The sequence below is a fragment of the Temnothorax curvispinosus genome, unplaced genomic scaffold, assembly GCF_003070985.1.
Source record: "Temnothorax curvispinosus isolate PA1 unplaced genomic scaffold, ASM307098v1 QBEX01006657.1, whole genome shotgun sequence".
Taxonomy (NCBI): domain Eukaryota; kingdom Metazoa; phylum Arthropoda; class Insecta; order Hymenoptera; family Formicidae; genus Temnothorax; species Temnothorax curvispinosus.
The window spans coordinates 614,548-635,270 of NW_020216437.1; the positions used below are offsets into that span (position 1 = coordinate 614,548).

General features: G+C 41.1%; 1 protein-coding gene across 4 annotated transcripts in view; it reads left to right on the plus strand.

The window, feature by feature from the left end:
• LOC112456098 (serine-rich adhesin for platelets) overlaps positions 1-20,723 on the plus strand; it is a 61,178-nt gene that overhangs the window by 33,130 nt on the left and 7,325 nt on the right. For 3 of the 4 annotated variants that reach the window (XM_025018405.1, XM_025018407.1, XM_025018404.1), the window contains 9 exons: positions 607-956; positions 2,321-2,596; positions 7,024-7,348; positions 10,085-10,323; positions 10,848-11,110; positions 13,082-13,385; positions 15,082-15,228; positions 15,319-17,005; positions 20,504-20,604. In XM_025018405.1, the coding sequence (XP_024874173.1) occupies positions 607-956; positions 2,321-2,596; positions 7,024-7,348; positions 10,085-10,323; positions 10,848-11,110; positions 13,082-13,385; positions 15,082-15,228; positions 15,319-17,005; positions 20,504-20,604 (3,692 nt within the window). The remainder of the gene's footprint in view (positions 1-606; positions 957-2,320; positions 2,597-7,023; positions 7,349-10,084; positions 10,324-10,847; positions 11,111-13,081; positions 13,386-15,081; positions 15,229-15,318; positions 17,006-20,503; positions 20,605-20,723) is intronic. The other variant, XM_025018408.1, reaches the window with a different exon arrangement.

Here is a 20,723-nt window from a genome sequence, read left to right on the forward strand (position 1 = left end):
AGCCTTACAGTAAAATATTTATGAGTCCAAACTGTTTATTATTTTAACTAAGTTCACTTCGCGTTCATTTAGGCCTTCACATACGTATCTAGGCCATGCAGTTATAGCATAACTATAATGAAGCCTAAATATAATCGTCGATACGTTTGTTTGCCCTAAAAGCATCATCTGAACCGAGAAATTTTAGTTTATGTGAAAGCAAGCGCTTTCATATATGATTTCAAAAATATCAGGAATAAAAATGGAACGTTTATCGAAAGCAAACTTCCATACCTATATGATTCCAAAAATATTAGGAGTAAAAATAAGAAAAATTCGGAACATGTAAATGATATCGTATAACTTAACGCTTTTATTTTTGCGCTATTATTCCCTTTAGTCACGTATTTCTTTTTTATGCGTTACCAATATTTCTAAGCGACTGAATTTGCGTAAACGATCCTTTAAATCTACATTAACGATAGCGACAATTAGACGCGCTTATTCACGCCCACTTTCCATTTGCATAATCGATATTGCAATTGCGATATCGCAGCGCGCTTAGGCTTAACGCGGAATTGCATTTCCGACTTGTCAAACCCGGGTGCACCGGTGGTGCGTTTACAGGTACGCAGGGGGCTGCACAGGCTGCAGGACGCGCTGGCTCTGGTGGAGAAAAACACGTTGGGCCTGCAGACAAACTGCGCCTCGGTCGCCGAAGAGGTGGACGAGATTTATCGGAGGCTGAGCAAGGCTTTGAAAGACCGTACGGAACATCTGCGTAACGAGGTCGATCGATACCTCGGCACCGAGCTCAGAGGCCTGATTCAGCTCAAAGAGAATCTCGAATTGGAAATCGCGAATATCCAGAGCAACTGCGATCTGGCGGAGGCGCATATAAACGAAAATGTGCAGTGGGACGACGCCGAGCTCCTGGACACAAAGGAGCTCTTCCTGCGTACGGTGGAATTTATCAGGTTTGTTGCCCTGTAATCTCCCTTTTTCCTTTCGACGCCCGCTCGTTAAACCCCGCCCGGTCGTAGCCTTGTACGATTTATTATCGGCTATCTATTTTGCGGTCTCCCCCGTTTTTTTTTTACGACGTAGGACTAAAAAGAAATCGTTAAATGAACGGTTTCGTCTCCCCCACGAGCTATTTTATTTCAATTATTTCGGATCTTGTAGTGATGCTTCACCACTTCGACTCTATCTATTTTAATTTAATAACTCCCACGTTATTTCGTAAAATTATCATTGTCACGTTGTTTTCTTTTTAACGGTTTGTTTGTCGCAATTACGTTTAACCGCGAAGGAGAAAAAATTACATTTACCGTGTTTACCATCGAGGAAAAAACATTTGTTTTTTATGATAAAATATTATTTCCTGTTTCTCTACAAAATACAGTTACAATCGTTAAAAAATTGATAACCTGCCTCTCAGGCACGCGACATAATAAATAAACATAAACCTCCAGAATAAAAAAACTCGATCGTAATTTGAACGCTGTCGAGATGAACACGTCGATATTGGCAGCAGCCATACGTATTCCAGTAGAGATTCGTGATAATAGCATTGCGAGTGTAGCGGAAATCCGGCGTTGGGTAATGTAATTAACGTTCAACATTACTACGCACACCATTATGAAATATGTAACGCGAGCAAAATCTGCCGTAAATCACAGACGCAAATCGTGCCGCATAACAAAATTATACGTTCATTAACTCAAGTACAATAATCATGTTACGCAAACGACAAAACATCGAAGGGCGTATATTTCAATTGCGAAAATGGCTGTACCTAAAATCGCACGAGCGCAATACCTCGATAAGATAATGCACTTCGTCAGTAATTAACATTGTCGAATTAACGCTGCAATGAATTTCAAAAGCACGCGTTACTGTATGCTCTCACGCGTATATGCTAAATCGAGATGTGAAGTTGTGCAATTTTTTCCAGTACGTGATTTAAATGGAATCACTGCGCCGTATCAAAATTCTAGTGCAATCAAGTAGATGCGCTCGGTATTGAGAACAATGCCGTTAGCGATACAATTTCAGAGTTTTTAAAATTATTTCTATTTATATCAAAGGATCCTACATGAAAATGAAAACATGCAAAATTGAAATTTATCGCGTCTTAATCACACTCGGTATAGAAATATTTTTATCGTAATATTACGTAATGATAAGAAGATTAGTATTTCTCTATTATAATTTCTTTCGACTTTACACAGTACAATCCGCGATATAATTATTATCGATTTTGCGAAACTTAATTCGCACAATTAAAGCGGTCTGTCATATCTCTCGGCGAATGAAGATGAACGATTGTTCTCCGCAGGAACTTCGAATACGAGGCGGGGGATTACAACCGACGAGTCCGCTTCGTGATGGCTCACGATCCGAATCAGCTTGTCCTTCACGTGGCGGGTTACGGCGAATTGAACATTAAACCGGAAAGCGGAAGCGGCGGATTGCTGGGGAGCTCGAGCAGTTTAGCCCCACCGGTGGGTTCGCCCGGTCTTATGAGGAGCAAGAGCGATCACCGTCTCGCCTCGCAGTACAGGCAGCAAGAGGAGGAACGGCTGGCCAGGAATCGATACGTTCCCGAATACGAGTAACTATCGCTACATCTTACGTCTTTCTTCTCGAGTGCTCTATTTAGTATATCCAAGTATTATTCTCCTGCAGTATCACGAACGGTTATCGTTCGGTATTACGAAAAATCAATTGCTTTTATCGCCATTTTAAACATCGTTTTGTTTGCGAATATGAGTTGAACCTTATCGTATCATTTTTATTTTGTAATATTGATTTACAGAAAAATATTGGGGCAATTAATTTATTTTTTTATTGTATTCTGTATATACTTGCCGTAAAACGCTACTACATTTCTTGATATTGCAGCAGTAATATGGTCTTATAAAAATGATGTAAATTTTTCCGAAAGTCAATATCATACATGTATGTACTTCGTAGAATTGGGGAATGCGGAATACCGGTTAGGGAGATAAAACCGTTCGGCGCGAAATAGAACTTTTTTCAGAAAAGCTACTTATGTAAGCTTTGATTTTTAGACCAGTACCAGTCTAGGTAGATTATAAAAATAAATGTTCCGAGGCGGAGAAAAACCATTTCTTTCGCTATTTATCAGTGAGATCAATTTGTCTCGGAGGCGATTAAAAACAAGACAGTCGATGGAGACGAGAAGTGTCCTTGGATCGTTGGACGACCTGAGATCGAGCGCTACTCCTTAATTTATGGTGCCGAGATTCAGTCTGTTTTCGAAACGATAAATCAGCCGTCGCGAAAATTCACAGTCTTATTTACGGGACGGGACGTATTGCGCTGAGATGACCGTGAACAATTGCGACCGATATATTTCTTCGAAAATCGAACCGTGGGATAAAAGCGTTCCGGGCACGCGCGCCACGTTTTATTGTTTATTGCTACGAAGGTGTAACAGATACCGTACCCGATAGTACGAGTACCGTGGCTTTTTACTGCAAGACGCTAGATAATGGAACGTATTAATATTCTGTTGGCGCAACAGCACGAATGGCGCAGGTATGCCATCAGTTCGGCGCGCAACGATGATTGGTACGTGCCTAGCAAGAGTTTCTCACAAGTCCGGGAGGGACGTATTTACGGTGCAGTTATGCCAATCGGGTTAATCGAGAGATATCTTTAATCATATCCGTGCTTTATCGAACCCTTACAATTTCGTCGAACATGTTGACTTTGTTCGGATTTAATCTTGCTAGCAGTTTTTTTATTGCACCCTTTATAACGTTAATTATTTTCGAAATTACAATTTTCACATGTCCCTCACACACATGACGTATTACGTAATACATATATGTCCATTACTATTATTAATTTTAATGACACGATATAGGGTCGCGATATAGGGAAAAATATTGCATTTTAATTATTATATGCTTCAATGTTTGACGAGAAGTATATTTTGGCAGAAAATATAATAATTTTAATCGACGGCCAATGAAAATTTTCGAACGTATCCATTAATATTCACTTAAAAAGGCTCGCATTGAAATGACCACAAAACTTTTGCATTCCAATACACTAAATTTATATATTAATATGCGTTGAAAATTTGCTGTAAAAAATTTTATCGTATTTTGAAGCACCGTCAAAGAAAAGTGCACTTTCTGAAATACCTCGCATGTTTATTCCGGCGTAAGTTATAAATACTCGTGGTTTTGGTATCTTCTCATTTTCTGCATCTTTCCTTCTCTCTCTCTCTCTCTCTTTTTCTTTTTCTCTTTCCTTCTATTCCGCCTCAAAGGTACTTTCAGCTTGGAATAGGCGCGTCGGGTTTAATTGCTGCCTGTTTCATGCAATGTCGGTCGTTAGAACCTCTCGCTGGGCCGTTTTATTAAGCGGCCTCGTCAAAATGTAAATTAAATGCTTTAGGTACGCGCGAGCACGTACTTTTTAGTAATTAACGCTCTCGCATATTGCAAAGACCTACTTCGCATGCGGGGAATCGCGGGGGCTGTCCTGCCCCCGTGTCGTATCTATATTCCATTTGTTATATAATTACGGCAATCATGATCGTTTTGTGCGATTATTAGAGAAAATACCATTATTTCCCGTGAAGGTCTCATCAATTTGTCGGTCGCGCTCGAACCAGATATCGCTCGAATTGTAAATGAATCTCGTGCGATGCATTTTCCACTGTCCGCGAAACGTGCGCGCGCTGCGGTGTTTATTTTTGACACTTGCCTTGTGATATTCGAGTGAAAATTCCATTATTCGTGCCTTTTTCACAATACGTTCTGAAAAGCACGCGTTTGAATCGTTCTCTTTTTTTTTTTTGCGTCACGTGAAAAGCTGAAATATACAAACGGTCGTTATTGTCGTCGCAATTTCTGGCGTGTGTTCTTTGCCAGCGTTTTGAAGCGTGACAACGCCTGATATCATATCACGGAAATATAGCTAAATGGTTAAGTGCCTAAAATCGATAATGCTCTATGATACAGCAAATAGTGCAAATGCAGATAGACGGATTAAAAAGTCAAGAGATTTTATATGTCATATGCATGCATATATGTTTTATTTATATATGTATATATATCTTTATATAATTGCAGCAAATATAGAATTATATGTATATTACTTGAGGTGAGATTTAAAGTCACATATTATAAGTAAAATTTGTGTTTAATTATATTAAAATACCGGTAATTTATTACTTATATTTAATAATTCAATAATAGTACTAATTTCACATTTCACAATTTTTATAAATAAAAAAAATAGAATATATTTTAATATATTCTAAATGAATTGTCAAATTTATATAAATATAAAAAATATTATTAATAACGAAATATTATTGTATAAATTTTCTTGATACAATATCGTGCTCTTAAAACAATACTTTAAGAAAAAGCCATTGTTTGTTGAGGGATTCTTAAAACTCTCGCTGAAAAATGCAAGACGTTAACTTTTTTAATAACTGCGTCCCTCAGATCTGAAAGCAGTCAACTCTCAAAGCTCGCGTCTAATTATTTATCTTTGACCATCCGTTTCGAGCGGATTTTATTGCAATCCGTGAACAAGGTTACTTCTCACAGAGGATTTCGTGGAACGCGATATTGCAATTCCTCCGACGGATTGCTGACGCTTCAAACTGACTTTGATTAAAAGACTGACGCATATACTGATTTTTTTACTGGTTTTCGACGAAGCCCATTATTGTATAGAGTGAGTATGAGTATATATCCTGTTTCAGAGTTTATCTATCTATTGATTTTTCGGTACACGTACAGCTAATTAACCTGCCACAGTCTCGTAAATCGATTAGTAAAGAACATCGGTTTTTCGCGATTTACTGATCTCGATAAGAAAACAGCGTACTAACTTTCTCAATTTTTTTAAATTCTAATTATAACAACGCACACGTTATAAATTAAAGGCTTTTTGTTAGATACAAAAATTAAACATGTTATTTAATTAAAATTTTTTATTTAATTCTTTTTATTAAATTCTTAAATACTTTTAAACGCTCTTACAATTGATATTAACGCACCACACTTCATTGTTAGATTAAAATTCAATTTATAATTTTTAATTAAAATAGTTTTCACATTTTTTTATTGTTGGAAGACATATGGCACTGTTGCTGACAGCGTTGCTTGACGTTTAAAGAGTTAAAAGATTAGGGGGAAAATTCGGTAGAATCTATCAGCGAGCTTTGAGGGAATATCGGAGATGATATGGGAATAGAAGATGGAGATCCCCTAATATCATTTCGTCCTGTCATCGGCAATCCTCCGAACGTCCTCTCGAATCGAACTGAGATAATCTGACTATAAAGCAGGTCGCGTTTCAACCTAGGTAGGGCTTGTCATTGGGCTCCCTCCCCTCCTTGTCGTAATTTCAAGTGACATATATCAAAGGCACGTGTTCTTGCGAAATCTGCCCGCATGAATGATAAGTTGTTGTCTGCCTTTAGGGAGAAGAGAGATTTTTTTTTATATTTACATAATCTAAGTTGATACTCGTGTCTGACCTTTGACTGACTTGATCTACTTATACTGTGTCCAATAATATCCAATATAAAGTAGCCACGTCTTAAAGTCTTTTCTCATATATCTAATGTTAAATAAAATGATACTATTAATACTATTTATCAAACATTTTTATTCGAAAGCATATTAACCGAGCAATGTCTATTAAGGATTAATACAGTAATATTTCATTCCAAATATGTTCTGTAATTTTTTTATCGTTGCCATCAAGTCTTACTACAGATCAATATCATAAAGGTTCTTAATCTGAGATTTGACAAGAGACACTTATTCTTCGCGATAAGAAACATCTAGGATTATTTATTCCATTTATATAAATTATCGATCGTTTTCAATTAGCGGAAACGGATGGTTAACGGCGTAAGGAGAAATCACTGTCGGTGATTTCTCCAGATTCAGAATTACTTTCTCGGCAACGGCCCTAATTAATCGACGTCGTCGCAGTACGCGTGTGTATGCGTGTGTGTGTATATGTGTGTGCCAGGTACGACGCGCCGGAGTACGAGGTGCCCAGGAACAAGTCCAGGTACAGGAGTCGATTTATGCGTCATCGGGACGGCGACGATTCCGACGGTGACTCCAGGTCGACGGTGAGATTCACGTCGGCGCCGCAGGAGTCGTCTGGCCTACGGGAACGAGTTCTGGACACGGAAGACGCCGCGCGCGGTCCCCTGTCCGGTATATTTCGCCTGACGGATTCGCCGCGGGTCATGAAGAAGTTGCAGGAGTCCGAGCGTGCCGGCAAGAGGAAGAAGGAGGAGCCGGCGAGTCAGCCCGTGTCGCAACCACCACAACCACCTAAGCCACAGGTTAGAGCAGCACGTTTCTGACAGCTTAGACGTTAAGGTCTTCAAAGCTAAAGTGGGTCAAGGTCCAAAATTTAGTTGCGCTTTCGTATCTGAAAATTGATCTTAGATCTTGCAGATAATACTTTGCAGATTGAAAACCTGATCTGTTTTAGCTCTGAACTTAGTTTGTTAGTTTGAAACTATTTAATGGTGTATAATACATTGCCCATTACAAAACATACCGGTGCGCTTAATTTGGAACAAAAGAAATATGAATTTAATATTCAGATCGGATTAAATGGCGAAGAAGAATTAATTTGCTGTCTAATCTCGATCAAAGTATAATTATCGATTTGCATGAATTATATTTAATACGGTGGTTTGTTAACAAGAGTATGAGAATAATATAATCGCTGTACTTGGTAAGTATATATTCTACATATTTCTTTATTTCTATATGGTAAATAATTAATTATCTGTCAAACAAAAATCGATACGTTAAAATTATTATTAATAATGCAAATATTTAAAATTATAGTACGTTTTTATTTGACAAGCTCAACGCGATGTTCTCGTAATAAAATATAACGACGATGTTCTGGGATAAAAAGTTATGATATATCATAAATATATACAGCTCTCGTTGCTAATAAAAATTCAAGGTGACAGGCGTAATCCAGATAGATTTCCTGTATGCATACGAAATATATTTTTATGTTATACATGAATTCTGTATATATAAAGCCTCTCTCAACCCTTCGTATATAAGCCATCTTAGGTCGCTCAGTTCTTATATTGGGATATCGATTTGCTTCCCTCGACGCCAACTTTCATAAACATCCGCTATTTTGATAGGCTTCGTATTAAAAACGTGACTGTTCTTAACACAGTGCTATTATTTCGGTAATGTGTACTTGAGTCGAAAAATCTCTGCAAAATTAAAGCGATGTAGATAATGCCGAGAGAAATATATGAACGCGGTTGTTGATAAGAGTGACATGATACACTACATTGCTTCGCGTGACAACAACAATTTTAAAAAAATTCGCATCAATAGATTCGTATACCAATCGACAAATAATCCTCGACGGACATCCGTGTTTTTTTATCGAAGTAACACATGGTTACACTATTGACCCATTTATTTTTCCTCCCTCGACGTTCATATTTTAAATGTTGATGCAGCACGGAGCTCAGTTGATTGAATCGGACAATCGAGCAATCGTCCGGCATCTATATGCAAATCCGCTAGCCGGCGTAAATTTTTTCTACGCCGAAAAATGTACATCCTCTACAGAGAAGCGTATCAGTGAATTTAATCGCCGTTTCCTGCTTATCGATATACCGTATATCGCTGCGTCAATATTTAAACGGCTAAACGTCGACGATACAGTTATTTACGGCCACGAGTGTGTTCAATAAACGCTATTTAATTAGCCTTGCATGCACTTTTAGAAAACACTCGGAAAAAACACCATTTACACCATGGTCGCTGTAATTTGATAACACGGAGATATCAGTAATTGGCAAACGGAAAAATCCACATTTTTATGAAACGAAGAAAGATTTAACGCAATAATTTTATACACTTTCTTCTCAGTTATTTATGTATATTATATAAGAATATGTTACAAGAGAATAAAAATTTTGGAAAAATATATGAATAACGATATAATGTTAGTTAATATATTGAGTAAAACTACAAATCTCTAATTTGGCTTATAAATTTTGATATTGAGCTAATAATGAGTGATTACATAATTAAGTAATTAATTAAGAAGACGATTTGAGTGGGAGTTCGTGAATTTGACGACATCGTATTTATTTTTGACAGTGATACCTCCGCACTTTTGCACAAGGAATCCCTTGTTATGGCAGGCGAAATAAACGGATGGGCACGAACTCTCCATGCTGACGGCCAGTGCAACGAACGAAATATGTTCGATGTCGCGCATCCCATTGTTCGGATGATAGCGGCTGGTGTCAAAACGCTCAATGAACGTACAAACACAAATGTTGACTCGTATATGTAACGAGGACCGTTATCTTAGTCCACGATGATTTATATCAAGTACTATACGCGATGACGAATGAGTGTCATTCCTACGAATGCGGTCAACAAAGTGCCAATCATTATGTAAAATACATAGCTTTAATTTTCTATGATTTTGCGCATACCAGTAGAACGATAGCCGACAACACGTGTGTGTATGTGTGCGTGTGTGTGTGTGTATATAGATAGGATATTGACGGTAATGATAGACAGAAAGAGTAATATATCGAGTGAATTGACCTACATCATTGAAACGTTGTACTTTGCATGAAATACTGCGAATGTAAGGTAACAATACAGTAATTTTACACTTTTATTATTACGTTTCATCATTACGCCACCCACTTAATCCCGCATCACACACGCACTCCTGCTTATTACGGCGCTATATGTACTCGCGAGCGTAGGACGCGTGTAATTGCCGTGCCGATTCACGTATTCGCCACCTGTCGCGTACGTGCCATAACGTTGCATTTAAATGCACGTGCGGATTTCGCGGCCCCAATAAATCGCGCGAAGCATCGAGCGGCTGGCGCGAACCCCCCGGCCCCCCCCGTCCGACAGTCCCGGCACTCGAAGGGAAACGAACGATCCGGATTGCAAATCACGAAGGGAATTGAGCGAGGTTCGATCGCGATTACACCGTGGTGCAATGTGGCGAAACGCCGCAGTATTCTCGCCATAAGTGATTTTTTGACGCGCAGGTACAAGTGAGAAAGGTACTACCGACCGCGGTGGCGAGACAGACCAGCGAGGACGACGAGATCTCGAGGATCAAGAAACAGAACAAGAATGCCGCGGCGACCGCCGCCGCTGTCCACCCCGAGACGGTGGAGGAGAGGCAACCGATTTCGACGCCCGCTTCCATTCATCCGCCGCCACCGAGAGAACTTCCGGAACGGGAACCCGACGAGCAGCCGGTCAGGAGACCCGCCGTCGCCAGGTAAACGAAACTGTCAAACTTTATTATAAAAATTCTAGCAGCAAACACGTGAAAGAGAATTGTCCAGTTAGAAAATTCTACGAAAAATTAACATATCTCATAAAATGTGTGTAATTGATTATTCGGTTACAAGTAGAACGATACACAAATTCTTCAATCGGAAATTAATGTTAGTTTGGACATCGTGCCGAGTGCCGAGACCGCGTTTAAAAAGTTGAGACAGTTGCAGGGAGAAACCTCATTAAAGCCACAAATTTCCTCGACTCCGACGTAAACTATTTCTTAAGACGGTAAATCAACATGGGTCCCCCCGAAGGAATGAAAGACCCGAAGACGCGTTTGCTCACGTAGATATTAATCACGCCGCGTGGTAACCGTGGGATTCGCAGTCAGCGGTACTCGCGTTATATCGGACTTAAGCGCGGAGTTCGCGGCGCAACGTTGTTATGGCGCAAACAAGTAACTTGTTCGAGTTCTACGCTGCGTTATTAACGTGCTTGTTTGTAATATTGTTGCCCGCGCAGGAGAACTTCAGCGGAAACTCACGCGCCCCCCGCGGCTAGGAGTGCTTCGTCGGACTCGAGCACGGGCTCCGAGAGCTCGGCGGGATCCGGAATACGCAGTACCGGCGCGCCGTTCACGACCGAGGAGATGAAGCAGAAGTACTTGTCGAGAGCACCTCCGACCAGTACAACGACGACCGTCTCCACCGCAACCGGCAGAGAGTCATCGAATCCCGCCCCACCGACTCCCCGAGCACCGTTTCAGAGCCGTTTTTTAGGCGCAGGTAATTCAATCGTGCAATTATTAGTGCAGTTCTTAAGATCCGGAGCTTAAGACGAACGAGATGGTAATTAAGCTCAACGCGAGTTATAAACGATAGTGTGGCGACGCGCTATCGAATAAATGATTACTTCTTCGTGACGGAGAGAAAAGTATTTTGAGTTTTTATTTGACGGAAGTAGAAGATGTACACAAGATCTTTTTCGAGATGACAATATTCACAAATCTCATTGTAAACTGAAATTAAAATTGAACTTTTTACAATCAAAGAGAGTGTGGAACGGGCTAAGTAATTGAACTTTTTACCATCAGCGTAATCAAGAGACACGGTAGTGTCTCTCGCGCCAAGTACACGCGAAGCGAGACCGCTCCGTGACTCTTTTACGCGAATTAATGCAACGCTAAGACTCTCTTATAATCGATCATGGTTCTTTTCCATTGGGAAACATTTCTCCCTATCAAAGAACTTTTTCCAACTATTGAAAAGAGGTAGTACAATTGCAATTTAATAGATACACGTAAAGTATTGACAGTATCTAAAAGAGTCGCGCATAGAATTTATCTGTATGTTGCAGCGAAGAGGGAACAATGCAGTGGATTGTAATCGAAAGGTTGACCCTTTTACCACATTCGTAGCTAGAAACCGTTCTATCCGCGACACGTCCCAATTTCGTTGTGTGCCTATTACCCATTGTTTATACGAAGTGAATCGAAAGCACGTCTCTGTTCGCTTCGTACGCTAATCCTGCCTCTAGCGCATCTATTGTATTTCTCGGTACTCCGTCGAGCACCTCACGCGGAAATTGGATGTACAGACAAATTTGCGTTTAACCTTCCGCCTCTATCTCGGGAGACTTAATTCACGCATAAAACTTTGGTAGTTCCTCAGAAACGCAATAACAAACTTCAAACAAGTTCAGTACATAAAATTAAGTAAAGTGGTATTATATGGTACTTTTTAGATTACCGATATCGCATCGATAAGGCACAAGATATTAGTTAAATATTCAAGTAAATAGTTTGTTTGAAATTCTCATATATTTTTTGATACGTTACATATCTCGAAGAATTTTTAAGAGAAATAAGAACGGAGCTTTTACCGGAATTAGCTGATAAACATCGGGTTTGATTGTAGAAGGCGTTCCGTGTTCGATTATGCGAATGTCCGCGTGTCCATTACAATCGTCCTAATCCCGTAGGGACGCGAAGGGTGTACGTAAAACGCAGCTGCGGAGCACCAACACGATCGTGCGACAACGTTGCGATTCGAAAATGTAACTGCGACGTCGAGCCTGGCGCAATATTCCAAGATTTGAGAGGCGAAATTGGTGCCGGCAAGCAGACCGGCGCGCGACACGATAATTACGTTATCCATTCGGCGCTCTTAGTTAACGCTGTCGCTTCGCTTTTCCGACACTGTGTCCCGGCTGTCATATCTCCGCTCAAATCCATGTGTTAAGTCGGAGGTAACGTATTTCGCATGTATAAGTGAGATACGCGGACGGACGTGACGATATTCGCGTTGCTACTTCTTGTTTCCGACCAGCGCTGTCAGTCGATATGATCGGTCCGTTTTCTTGTCGCGTTTCCGTCAACCGTGAACACGTAGATGACGCGAAAGGGGGAAGACATCCTATTCCCGCACCTGAGATTGCATAAACGCACATTCCCATGCACCGCGACAGGTCCTCACCGCTTGTCGCTCACCGTGTCCTTTATCCGTGACTGTATTTCTTAGCTTGACATTACGATATATCTTTATATTAAAACCAAATCTGATTTTCCTAGGAAATGTACAATAACTTTGATTACAAAATAAGAAAAAAACTCGTAAGATATTTATTATCAGTGCTCGAATGTCATTTCTTATATCATCGTTAATTAAGCACATGAAATTTATGCGTAACTGTCAATTAAATCTTTTAACATTAAGTTTAGGATTAAAAATGGAAATCATGTTGGCGTGAATTTTCAGGTAACCGTGCGGCTCCACCACCGCCGGTCCAGACGCCGCGGGAGGAGCCAGCGGCGAAGAAGAAGGAAGAGGAGGAGGACGAAGACGAGGAGACAAGCAGCTCTTCCGAGGAGACGGAGTCGGACAGTGAAGAAGAGTCGGAAACAGACGGTCATCCGTCCAAGACTACCCCAACCGCAGCTTCCGCTACTTCTCAAGATCGTCAGAGAAGCGAATCCGCTATGGCACGCACCGACATCGGGCCTTTACTCGCTCGCAGCGCCGAAGCTAGAAGAGGAAGCAAGGAAGATTCGCCTTCCACCAGGCAAGTATCTCTCAATTCTAAGAACCGATCCGTATGATGAGCGAGAGGCTTAATCTTCAACTAATATGATGATAAAAATATCAACTTGATCTTAAAGAAGAGGCTTAATCTTTTAGAAATGTGAAAACTTAACGTGTGTGTTTATTTTAATGTATTTAAAAGGGATAATATTATTCATTTATTAAATTACAGCTGATATCACATAGTAATCACGTTGTAGAAATTTAATCATGACAGTTGACGATTAATGCCTTTTCGAATCTTCACTGATTCGTGTTGTTATCAAATATGAATAGAACCTATGCACACACGTTAACGATTGTCAAAAGCACGCTTAGTTCAGATAAAAAAGGAAAATTAATGAGAATTTTCTACAAAAAATAATATCTGTCATAATCGTAAAATCAGAAATATAAAATTAAATATTTAAAATATTAAATTTATTTAAATTTAATTTTAAATTTTATCTTTTTTTGTATGAAATTGGAAAAGTTAACTACAATTCTCTCTTTCTTTTATTCTTTTTCTGCTTTGATATATAGTTCTCAAGCAATAGTATTATCCGTCTCGTGAAAATCTCTCTCTCTTTCTTTTCTTACTTTTTAATAAAAAATCCGAAGTTGTCGAACTTGCACGTTCTCTACTCTACTCACAGAAACTATGGTGGGGTTTTCGTTCGTGTGTTACCGTGTTTATTTGCGTTGGTTGCGAGAGCGGTAGCATCGCGCACACGCACCCGTCGTTCTCTCCCGTCGCATTCGAGAGCATACGAATGCGCTCACTCGCGCTGAATTTCGAAGTAAGCTTACTCCCCTTCCCCTGACAGTCGCAATCCTCTCGCTCGAAACTGTGGCCTAAGGAAACGAGAGACGGCTGGGAGAGAACAGGGAGAGACCAGGCGAAGCCGTAAGTGCTCTCCCTGGCCCGACCCGGCGACTCCCTTCGGCTTTTGTAAAAGAATCACGTGGACCGTTCCCCATCGCGCCCGCTGCTATCAGAAACTTTCCACGTAGTGCTGCGGAAACTGATTAGCTGCTCAGTCTGGCGATGAATTGTAATACATTAGGACGTGTAAATTTGACCGCGAGCACGCGTTTGCACTCGAGAAGCACGTGATAAAGTGGTGCATCCATTTTCCATCTAAGAAATATCAATCAACTTTTATTTTTATTCATGTTTTAATTAATTACTTAATTAAAATTTTGTTTGATGCTTCGCTCAAATTTAAATTTTTTGCTAGGAATAGGAAGACTATTATTCTATTCTACTCTATCGTGGACGAGTATTGTTGCGCTTTGCATACAAAGCGACACCGCGTAATCGTCGTTTGCACAGAATATTTCTTATGTAAATGAAAATAAAATTAGGTAACTAGACGTTGAGTCGGCGTGAGATGTATAAAGTAAGATAAATACATAGAGAGTAAGATCATTAATCGTGCAATCTCGCGCCTCGATCCTAATGGAAGACGCGCGATAAGCTTACCTAACCGCTAGTGGCAGTTAGGAAATAAACGTGACCTCAATCTTAAAGAGAGAAAGATTATCGGAGCTGATGTGCTACATTGTCCGATGAGTTACGCTCTCGAGGACGCAATCAAGCCGACACCCCAAAGCACCAATCCCTTAGTAGTATTAGTAGTAGCCAGAAGCCCAGAATAAGGAGAGAAAGTTCCGACCGATCACTCGTGTCTCAGGTATTCGTCGCCGAGGGGCAGCCCCGCGCAATCCGTGACGACGACGACGACGACGATGACGACGCCGAGTGGCGGCGGCGGTGGTGGCGGCGGCGGCGGCGCCGCGATGACAACGACGACGTCGACGCCGGGCGGCTACACCAGCAGGTTCGTAGCGCACGTAGCTCACGGTCAAACGACTGCTCATGATGAGGCCACTTTTAATTCCAGTAACCCCCTCGACCGTAATCGTTTTAGGGCGTTTAGCGCGGACGGTACCGACGAAAGGTGCTCGGCCGGTCGCGTCGACGACGGTAGAGTAATCGCGGCTACGGCTACGATCGCGGATTCCGCTTATGACGTCGACGCCGACGGGGACGCGGTTAAATCGCAGGCGACGAACGCTAGCTCGGCACAAACGGACGTTATTACGGACAAATCAACCACCTCATCCACCTCTTCCCACCTCGCGATTACCGAACCCGAAAATCTCCTCGGGGGTAGCCGCGGCGATAGTCGAATTGCGAGTGTGACATCCGAGGACGCGTTAATTCAAGATCATTCCGAGAACAAGGAGATCTCGTTGGTAGCCGCAGGTCGCAGCCGGGACGAATCTATCGCGACTAAAGATAATTCCGACATGAGGAGAAGCGACACGGAAAAAGTGACGTCCAAAAAGCGTGATTTCGAAGACGTTCCTAATTCTGTTCGAATCATCGTGGAAGATGTCGACGCCTCTGTCTCCGAGGAGTTGGATTTCACGAGTCAAACCATCGAGATGATCGACGAGCGTAGAGATCGCTCGAGGTCTAAAGAGTCTCACAGCGTTTCCGAATGTTCGAGTTCTGTCAGTGGACGAACGATGTCCTACAGCGAATCGGAGAGCGATTCCGAAAGTGGCTCCGAGGAAGAAGATGAGGAGGAAGACGACGAGTCTCGAGATGAAAACTGCAACGTCAAGAACGGGAAAAAGGAGAAGAACAAGGACGATGGAAATTACGATAATAAAGATAGCGCGGAAAGCGAGGCTAACGAGGAGAATAAAGATTCCTCGAACTCCGAAAGTGATGAGGAGACTACGGTGCTGAGCATTAGCTCGAACACCCGAGCCGAAAGCAGCGTGACGCCTGACGACTGTTACGAGAGGGATTTGAAGCGCCGAAGCGCCTCGATAATCGACGATAGGAGCATCGAGGAGATGTTCGACGATAATGGCTGGGTGGTCACGGAGCAAGATCTAGAGCAGGATCTGCAGGCTGATCTGCAAACGATTCCGTTGGATGTTGAATCCACGGTCGATCGCCCTTCCGAAGAGACTGCAAACTCTATCGGCGACGTCAACGACGCGGCAGAGACACGTATCGAAGAAATTATTCCAAGAATCGTCGAAGAGAGACGCGACGAGATGTCGAGTAAAGTCGAGGATTCCTCCGCGCGATCGTGCACCGTCGACGACGCCGAGACGGTTCCCCAGAGCGAACGGCCCGAAGTTCTGTCAAGAAGTCACGTGTACAGGCAGAGCAGTCTGGGTAAGAACGGATGGCTAGTCTCCGACGAGTCCGAGAGCGAGTCCGACCGGACTACCTCACCGATCGAAGCCTCTTCCAATCGAGACGTTGCTAGAATCGGGTCCGCGAGCGAACTGATGGAGATCGACGGAATCGAAGAGAGCACGGGCGACATCGACGAGAACGGGTGGGTGATACTTGACGACGACGACTACGACGACGACGACGTCGACATAGAGCGTATAGGGGATAGCGGCGCGCAGGAGAACACGAGCACGATTCGTTCCCAAACGACCGACCTCGTAAACTCAAAAACTAACATTGAGAACGGTGCATTAGTCGCGAACGTTGCCACGCGGTCAAAGGGCACCGAGCAGTCAGGGCCCGGCGAGCACGAGGAAACGCCCGGCGCCAGTATGAGTGTACCGATGCAAATGGTAACCACCGTCTTCTGTGTGTCTGTACTGTGTTACAGCGTTCTAACGAATCTGTTCCCCTAATCCGCAAAGCTCTCTCTCCCTGACGTTACGCAAATACGTTACGAATCTCCTCCAGTTCCTCTCACACTTTCTCTCTGTCTCTCGCGTCGTCTCGGTTTCCGCGTTCAGGATGAAAGACCGACCCGTAGACCATGCACGAGAGTTTACGCAGAAACTGACGGGACTGACGAATTTTGCCGCGAGTGACGACGCAGCAGTTCTCCGAAGGGACACTCGATCTCTTATTTGCTTCATACAAATATTATTAGCCTTACATTACAGGTTAAATTATGATTAGACTTCTGATTTGAGTTTCGTATAATTTGTAAACCTAATTATAAGACGTTTAATTTGTAGAAAAAAAATTACAGCTTTCTAAATCGTTTGACTCTTTTACTGCTTGATTGAAGGAGAAGAAAATAGTTTGAAGCTCTTACTAATTAATTATTTAATAAATTATGCTGTTATTAACAAACACCATTACATATCTGAATTTCGATTAATATCCAACTAATTCTAATCAGATTTCAATTAATTTTCGAAACTAAGCATCTCGAAATCAGGATGCATAAAATCATATTATACCGATTAATAATATTACAATAGGAAATTTAAGGAAAGTATATAGTAACAAGAACGTAGAAAAATATATATCGATTCGTTAAAAGACTGCTGCTCGAAACTCGCGCATCTCGCGTCTTCTCTGGCCGACGCCGTCGAATAGAAAGGTACTGTCGGAGAACGTAATCTATCTATCCACGCTATGCACGGTAAACCTGCATTTTTTATACATTGTGATAATCGTAATTACGGCCGAGTGCCATTGTTCCTATATTTGTCGATCCGCGAAGCGTGTGTGACCCCACGTTGTTCAAATACGGTATCTTCGTGGCCGCGTTTTTTTTTTTGCCTTATGCGTGCAAACATATACGCACGTGCGCGCCCGCGTTATTGTCGCGTCCGGTAGCGAAACAGTTTTTAATTCGCCGCTTTCGCGCTGAGCTTCTTAAAAGCCGTACCCGAGAAAACGAGGTAGAGGCGTCGGACGACCCTTGCCACCGCGGGTCGGCTGTCTCCGCACGCGCATCGCGTATATCTATTATAAGTTTTTGTACTCTCTCCTTATAGCGAATAGGCTTGCGTCACAGTTTGTCGGTGTGGTAAATAAACTGCATTTCTTTGTGATAACTCGTATTATTTATTTCCCTCTCAACTGTCCTCAGTATCGGTGCGTGATAACAAGCACAAAGTGTCGGATCCCGCTTGTAAATCTTGTTCGTAACACCTCTCCTCTTGTTCTTTCCTTTTCTTTCTTTTTCTGGTTGTTCCCTTTTTCTCTCCTCTGTCAACTCTTTTACCCTCTGTCCCAAAATCTTCCAATTGCGTTCTTCAATCCCTGATATCGTTCATTGTTCCTATCCACATGTGTCGTCACTGAAACAAAAAGCGGGATACGATAAGTACGAGAAGAATGCATATTTATTTATTGCACTAACAGATTGTACGTAAAATCGCATCACTATGTTGATCGATGGACGTCGATGGTCGGCAGATGGAGGCGGCAGTCCAGATTCGTCGTTCGTTTCGATCGCTAGATTATTCATTATCGAAATGTTTCTCAAAAGTAATCTCCATCTAAATCTCATTATGTGTTATCTCTGAGATACCGTGAGAGATTTCCTTTTTAATTTTCTATTTTTTAAATATAGAAAGATTTATGAATCTCTTATTGCGATGTAGATATTATATAATCTCATCTCTTTCTAGCATTTATAAAATCTATTGCAAAAAGATAATGGACAGAGCTGGAATCATTGTTTTGAGATTCATTCTGAATGATTCATGAAATGATTCTTGCTAATGCGCGACATGATTATTTGCAGACAGGTCTTTCATGCTTCTTTAGGTTGAATGGCGTTTCAGACACAAATTTTTGCGATATTGCGACTTTTTAAATCTATATGACATCAATTTTTTGCGTAGTTTGTCTTCAAGACAGGCACGCTCATTTTCGTTGAAACATTATTTCGAGGAGAATATGTTAAAGTGGTAGAACATTGGATCTCTCTCTCTCTCATTCGATTACAAGTAGGTACCATATAAGGGAAATGGATGTATGCTTTCGGATAGCAGAATCAAGTACATAAATTATTTTTTGGAAAATTCACAACAAGTTTAGAAATTTCATAGGAAAATCTGTACTTCATAATACAGTTTATATACGACTAACTCGTTACACTTTTCTATTATGCAGTTCAGTTATTTTTGCGCACGTTATTTTTGCGGATAATTTTGTTGTGAAAATTAAAATATCAAATAGTTGTATAATTTTTAATTTTTATGGTAATAATTAATTAAAATATCATTTAGATCATAATATATTCGATATAAATTTGTTATATTTTCCAGCTATATAATAATAGCGAGTTTTAACGGTAATATTCCAAACTTTATTTGTGATCCATAATATTAACTTTATTACTATATATTTATTCGAAACGGAGATTGTGCATCGTTATTTTTTTGTCTCAAACTACGCCTACGGTAAAAATATATGGTCGAGCCTCTCTCGTAATCCATACTACAAAAATATACTCGCGCCGCCGAAAATGGATTACTGCATAACGTTAGGCGGTATTCTTAGCACGTTGCACACCCCGCTTGCCGTTATAACGAATCGACACTGTCGAAACTTCGCAGCTCCTACACGGCCGTTTGGGAGAAACGTAGAGCCATCGATCCACCGCCGCAATCTGATCTACCAGTTTCGTAAACTGGAAACTTCTTACTTCGTGACACGTCGGTTCTACCGATGCACTGGGACCCGACCTAATACAGGCGAAATACGAACTTAGTTGAGGGGGGGGTTCAGTGCAAAGTCATACAAACCGGGCGCGCGATAAACTATGTTTATACCGAAGTTTGCGGACATTCATGAACTTTCTCAAATTCGAGCGAACCTACACAAACATTGTTTGACGCAATCCGAAAATTTCATCCTCATCACGCAGTTTACCTTATACGCAACGCTAACTCCGCTCCAGGATGTTAATTGCTAGTTTAATACAATGAGATTCACATTTCCCCAGTTATTTGTGGTTAATCAGCAGTAATCATATACACGAGTCTATTATCTGTATACAGTTTAAATGTTGCATTAGGAACATTTTTCGAATCAAAGGAACATTTATCAAATTTAAAGCCGAGTGTAGAATTTTAACGAAATAAAGTCTAAAATAAAATATTACTTATTTTAAGCTTTTTAGTAAGTAGCTTAGTTGATTTTTTTGTTAGCCTTTTCGAAATTTTCCGATTATTTTGTAACAAAAGAATAACAGCTCTAATTTTTGCTTCTCGATAATAAACACGCTTACGAGAATGATGTGTGCATGACATACGTATATACGAATCATAGTAAAACACTTATTTGCATATTCACCGTAGTCATGTATACAGGATGTCTCACGAATCTGTCATAAAAAGTGCGGCGCATCGGTGGTCCCCGATGATTGCACTCATCTATGGAGCTGGAATCGAATCAGATCAGTGGCTGCTTCGTAAGCATAGATTATTTTTTTTATTAAAATCGAAAGCATAAAAGTCGTAATGTCACGATCCGGCAAGTGTAACGACATCTTCTACTGTAAATTGCTCACTGACGATGAACGCTTCCGGC